The following is a 6868-nucleotide window of genomic DNA, read 5'->3' on the forward strand; positions in this document are numbered from 1 at the left end:
CGTAACATTTCCGTCACACGCTTGAGGTATTCGGCCAATCACAACGTACTGGATAGCTGGCCAATCAGAGCACACCTCGCTTTTTCAGACCGATGAGCTTTGTAAAAATCAATGCGTTTCAGAAAGGCGGGACATAGAGGAGAAGCAATAATGTACAGTATTTCATTACACCACATACACAAAATAATGTTCTTTTTAGCAGCATCATATGACCCCTTTAATGTAGTAAATGATTTCTGCTACGTCACGATGTGGGAATATTTGCATAACTCTGCCCAAATGTTGCCGCAAAGAAAGAAGGCGTAACTTTTATTCTCGCTGTAGTATTGTTGTTGCCGCGGCCACCATGTCATGAATGACCCCTTTAATGTAGTAAATGATTTCTCATACCTACTTATATTCTCATATGTACGACAGCAGCAGTTTTCATTACAGAGCAGATGTCCTGTGGAGGCATCTAGACTTCAAATATTGGCTTACTCAGCAGCAGCCACTCTGCGTGAAATGTGGCATGATGTTTTTGACATTATATATGCTATATAGTACTTATGAAAATGTAATTTAGTAAGATACTTTATTAGATAATCAATCACATTTACAGTTTATACTATAATTTTATTGCTTCTGTCTTCTTAAGGAAATAAAATCAGAGAAAGACCCACCAAAGAAAGAGAAACATCCTGATTTGCTACCAGGTAAATAGGAAATCCCTTACACAATGTTTTGCTCTCTCAGGATTTTCTTTGTATTATTGTAAGTAAATCTAAAATATGTTTTGTGTGACTGGTCCCCTCGGTGTAATTTTCAATTCAGACTATAATAATTTTTCTCTAATTCAGAGGGTAGCTTCCAGAGATCTCTTCTAATGTAATCAGAGTGGTTTTGCAGATACAGAAAAGTGGGTAATATACTAAAACACAGACTGCATTTCTTTAAAGCTCTGCACAAAACAAAACTAACACCATGTCTACACCAGACGCGAGTGGCGCGGCACAATGCAACAAAATACAAAAAACCCAATGTAATCAGTGATGCTGTCTACACTAGATGCGCCAAATGACACAGCACAACAAATCCCCGAAAGTAAACCGATGCCTTGTTCTGTTTATGATGTACTGACACAAAGTTAAAATGACTTGCAGTGGTCGTTTTGTCATGTCTGGTGTAGACACGGTGTAACCTGGAACAACAGTCTGTGTTGTTGCCATTGTGTTTATTCAAACTAACTTGACTGTTATTCTGTTGCTCCTTAGGTGAAGTGGAGTTCTGTAGCGCCAACCCCATTCTCATATACACTCAAGATGATCTCTCCCAGCATGGTGTCTTTGGCACATTGTTCTGCACCAATTTTCGTGTTACGTTCATTAGTGATGAGACACCACAGGAGAAGACGGTAAGGATTGGTGACAGGACTCAACAGGACTCAACAAACACTTCTGTTCTGACAGTCTCATGAGAATGAACTAGTATTTTACTAATTCGTACGAATGTGATTCATACGAAAATGTAAGATTAAAAAAATAAAATAAAGCATGAAGGTCCACCCCTAAATCTAACCCTCAGTGGACTGTAAGCAATTCGTACAAACACATACCACTGACATTACGAATTTGCCACCAATTCACAGAAGCATGGAAATAGTCATGAGTTTATCTGCTTACAGTAGACCAAAATATTCAACATATGAACACTGTATTCCATAAAAATGGCCTTATGTTACATCAACAATACTGTCACCTAAGAAGCAATCTATAGTTTGTAATTCAACCGACCAAAGAACCACTGTTTTTTTTAAAGCATCATGTACTTCCTGTATGTAGACTGCAGCATTCTTGTACATGTAGTGTGGTTTGAAGAGAAGAGAACGTGTGAGCTAGATGTTCATACAATTGTCTATATTAATGATAAGAATGCTATTAATTGTAATTAATTAATAATAATTTTTATTATTTATTATTTTTTTTATTAAATGTGTCCTGTTTGAAAAGCTCATTACTCATTCTGCGGGCATGAATGAATGTGCAAATTGTTTTAACTTGTTGGTTTTATAAGTATTTATGTTAAATGAACACATTAAATTGACAGCCCTGCTATGAATCCAAAACAGTTTTGTAGATCTTGAATATCTTGAATCACTGAGTTGAATTACTGTTAAGTTGAATTACTGCATTGGAAATCAGCATATTTGGGTAAATGACAGTGTACAGGAAGAGTTTGTTCAATCAAATAAATTAAACACTGCTGAACTACTTTTGTTTGCTCCTGTATGATAAATATTTTTTTCTTGTTTGATAGTCAGGTTTGGATAAACATTTCAGCTAATAAAAAAACAAAACAAATTTAAATAGAGTAAATAGAAAAAGTGTCAATACAGTCCATTTTTGTTGGCCTTGAAACATTGGGTGTTGGACTAAAAAAAGCTTTGCCAGACTTCATGCTCTGTGACCTTGCATGATGAACTGTGCTGTGAGTGCTCTCACTTTAGCTGCCATTTCAGGAACTTGAGTGCCTGACTCACTGGCAGTGAAATTCTGGTGGGAATTGAAAACAAGAACTTTGAACTCTCTCAAAGGTACTTTTTGCAGCTGTTGTTGGCTGTGAAGTGTCTGATAAAATGTTACTATTGTTTGAATTACAAGGTACATGTTCAGGAACAGGATGTAATCTCTAATCTATGTTTATATGTGCTACTGACCTAGACTGATATAAAATCTATCCTACACCATAATTATTGCATGCTCATTCTTGCCTGTTTCTTCAGAGGCTTAGTGGAAATGTTACCGTTTTATATTTTTCCATTTTCATTATTCTTAACCTCTGAGAATTACAGGCTATTCTGCAGCCAAAAAAGCAACCTGCAAACCTGTCTTTTATCAGGTTGTAAAATCATGTCCTGGAACACGTTTGTCTAGAATAATTGATTCTGATTGGTCAGTCGTGGCATTCAGATATTTTGATTGAAGATTAGTGAACTCTGACTATTCAGTTCAGATAATCTTCTGCAGTACTATCATGTTTTTCATTGCACGCTACCTCTTTCTTTTCCTATAATAATATAATTTCACCTAAAAACAATGTCTGTTTATTTACCTCTTTGCGTTTGTTAAAATAGAGAATTATTGCAAAATAAACCCCTTCAGCATGTTACTGATCATCTTTTATGTCATCGTTTTATTTAACGATGTCCGACATACGAGCCATTCTCATCCTCATTTTCTTTTGAATTTGATTCTTGTTTCTCAATGTAGTGTCATTCTCCAGTCTTCCTCCTGTTCCTGGAGTGTGTGTGGCAGCTTGTTCAGCAGCACAGCCCAGCTTTCCAGTTCTCCGAGACTTACCTAACTGTGCTGTCCGACAGTGTTCACGTGCCAATCTTTAGCACATTTCTGTTTAACTCTGCCCATCACAGAGAAAGTGTTATGAAGGTAGAACTTATATATTCATTTAAAACTCTCTTGTTGAGGTTGGTGTCATTGTGATTGCACCTTAGAACTAGTTTGCTACACTGTTTTGAAGATTGCTTTTTGAGTACTGCATTCACCATTCTGCATGTTGAACAGTATTAGAGGCCTTTATAGAAGTACAGTGGCTAACAAGAAAACAATCAGCCCTCTGTAATGCTGTTATTAGTCTACATGTTCTCCAAAGATGGTGGCTGTTGCCTCCCTGACACAGTCGGCACTCCTGCTAACTGCTTGTGCTTGATTGTCTTGGCAGGCAGAGTCACCACTTGCACAAAGCGGCCCATTGAGCTGCCCTACAGTGTGGGACTGGTCTGTGCAGTTTGACAGCAAGGCCCAGAATTTCTTCTATAACCCCCTGTATTCAGAAAAGGTGAAACATGAGAAAGCTGTACGCAAACCTCACAAGCCTAAGGTGAGAGAGTGAAATGCCCCTATATTTAATAATTTAGGGAAAGATGTTGAAGAATGCCTTCCTTAAGATCTGTGTTCATTTACTGATAAATTGTATCATATTTAGAAATTAGTTTAGCATGTATGCATCATGCAGTATATTATTAATGGAAATAAATTTGCACATTTAGGTTTTGTAGCATAATATTTAAAATGCAGATATATCTGATATCATGTGAAACACAATGATTGATGTTTCAATAAGGTGTCATCAAATCAATGAATGCATAAATGCATGTTTACAATTACCTGAATAATGACCAATAAATCAATTACAGAATCCCAGTCAGAGACACATAGCTGAATTTACAATATGCAATCTGAATTATTTGCAGACCTGCAATGTAAAATAAAAAAAATATATGTAATTATAAACAATTTTCATATTTTTAAATGTTGAAAAAAGTCATTATTAGCAAGATGTTTTTGATCATGTGAACCCATTTATTTTGCAGTGCCGTTTTCTATGATGCAATCATTACTGATGGACAAAATCAACCATAATGTTTATTTTTTTTATTGTTTGATAACTTGAATATGTTACAATTGGGATAAATGTTTTTGCAATTTCTTTTTCATTCTGAATTTTAAAAAAAAAAGTCAAATTCTTCTGTAACCTATGGAAGCCCGTTTCCGCCACTGAATAAAAAAGAAACATAAAAAATAATTGCGACTTTTTCTCTCAATTCTGACTTTTTTTCTTGTAATTGAGAGTTAATATCCCACTATTATGACTTTATAGCTCACAATTGCAAGTTTATATCATGCAATTCTGAGAAAAAAGTCAGAATTGCGAGTTTGTCTCGCTATTACTCGCTATTGCGAGTTTATATCCCACTATTCTGACTTTATAACTCGCAATTGCGAGTTCATATCATGTAATTCTGAGAAAAAAAGTCAGAATTGCGAGATGTAAACTCGTAATTGTGAGAGGAAAAAATGAGGAAGAATCAGAAATGAAAACACCTTTTTTTTTTTTTTTTTTTCCGTGGCGGAAACGGACTTCCATATTAACCTCTTGCTACAAAATATTTAAAAAACCTGTATTTGTTACCATACAAATCTAAATGCTTTACTGTTCAGATATAATAAATCTCACAAATTTTGGTGTTCATATAAAACCTTTATAAGAGCATAGCTATTTGGTAAATTTGTTGAGATGTAGTGACGTCTGTAGTCAAGAGGAAAAGGAAGGTGATGGAGCACCATACCAATCTTGCCCTACTTTAGCTTTATGTTTGTTTGTCTGACTGTGCTGTTAATATTGATTAATTTCTAAGTTGAGTTCATTCTGTGCATTAATATGTAATATTTACATTGTTTTTATTTAAAATCTCTAGCACCAAAGACAGTTATCCTTACCCAGTACAGCTTTCAAAACCCCACTGAAGAAAGGTTTCTTTAAGGACGAGACTGACAGCCTTAAAAAGATGCTACGAGTGAAGCGTCTCAGTCGCTGGATGGGCTCTCCTGACTCCCCCGGTGCCACCACCCGAGAGTTCTACGAGTCCTGGCAGCACCGTCCTGTGGACTATCACGGCCTCCTGCTCCCCTGTCTGGATGGACCGGCTGTTCGTGTCTGGATGCAGCGCTACCTGCGCTGGATACCTGAGGTGTACATCCTGGGCGGAGGCTCCGTGGCCATGACGACCAAGCTTATGGAACTTCTAAGTCAGGTGCAGGATCTGAAGCGTGTGCTGGAGCAAAGAGACACGTCACAAGCTGCTAAAATTGATCACCGTCCATACCTTCAGCACCGGCTGCTCTCGTTTGGCTCCTCGGGACGATTGTCATCCTCATTTCCCTTCGCTTACACCCGCAACCGATCTTTCAAGCCCATCATTCCTACAGGTCTGATGCAAAGACTTATGGTAACTGACAGCCTAGCCAGTCAGGAGGATGAGGCCAGTTCGGTTGTGAGTTTTGTTTAACAGAGAATCCATTTTCACCCATATATTAAATATTCGTCCATTTATTATTAAATTATAATATTATGAAGTAAATACGGGATTATAGTGGCCTTGTCAGATTCAAATTAGGTGCTTAAAGGCACTTTGGTGCTAAAGCGGGTCCTTTTGGAAAGTAAAACGGGCTTTTGTCAAACCACATGTGCCCTACTGTATCGAAAATATAATATGAGCCTTCAGACAGGATGAAGCTCTTTTATTTTTGATGTTCTTCACGGAACAATGCCTAGAATTGTTCTCTTGCTCATCACAACACAGGAACAGGATATAGCCCTGAGCTTCCAGCCTTTCCACAGTGCAGTGTTACATAAAATAATTACCAAGTAACATTCCAAACAGTATTCCATTCCAGTGGTCTATGAATGGATGAAATTATCCTGAATAATAGCAACCATTATAAGAGTTACAAATACATTTGACTTCCACACTTCTCTGACTCCTCACATATTACTGTACTCGGAGGGTTGGAAAAAGGCCGCTGCAGTTCTTAAAGCATGTTTTCTGTATCTAAAGAAGGTTAGCCAAGGAAAATAGTGTGGAGCCATCTACAGGTATATTATTGTTACTGCTGCATTTAAAATGTATTGAAGATTAGATTATACTCACTGTGGTCTGGATGTGACTGCTCATTTCTTTTCCCTAGATGCCAAGTCAACCTTCGGGTTAATGTTTTTTTTTTCCTTAAGAAAATGTAAGAAATCAGGAAGTATGGAACAATACATGAGATCAGCTGTCTCAGAGTTTCAGTGCTTTGTTGCATAATGTACATTGTGTGGCTCTTAACCATCCAGTGATAGGCTGGATCTTATTTTAGTAGTACATTAAGACACAACGATTTAAAAAAGTACACAAAGCTGATTATTAATATCATCACAATTTATTAATACTTACCACAATGAGATTCAACTGCCCAATTTTATATATATATAGTTTGCTTTATATATATATATATATATATATATATATATATATATATAACAGAAAATC

At 36.6% G+C, this 6868-nt stretch overlaps 1 protein-coding gene across 1 annotated transcript in view; it reads left to right on the top strand.

The window, feature by feature from the left end:
* The window catches only part of LOC107681398 (myotubularin-related protein 12-like), a 10961-nt gene extending 4390 nt beyond the window's left edge, over positions 1-6571 (top strand). Inside the window, exons 2-6 of the mRNA XM_016477696.1 lie at positions 638-695; positions 1254-1447; positions 3249-3425; positions 3718-3876; positions 5255-6571. Coding sequence (XP_016333182.1) covers positions 638-695; positions 1254-1447; positions 3249-3425; positions 3718-3876; positions 5255-5845 — 1179 coding nt within the window. The 3' untranslated portion in view covers positions 5846-6571. The remainder of the gene's footprint in view (positions 1-637; positions 696-1253; positions 1448-3248; positions 3426-3717; positions 3877-5254) is intronic.
* Positions 6572-6868: the final 297 nt, after the last annotated feature.

Source organism: Sinocyclocheilus anshuiensis, unplaced genomic scaffold (genome assembly GCF_001515605.1).
Source record: "Sinocyclocheilus anshuiensis isolate Anshui unplaced genomic scaffold, SAMN03320099.WGS_v1.1 scaffold697, whole genome shotgun sequence".
NCBI lineage: Eukaryota > Metazoa > Chordata > Actinopteri > Cypriniformes > Cyprinidae > Sinocyclocheilus > Sinocyclocheilus anshuiensis.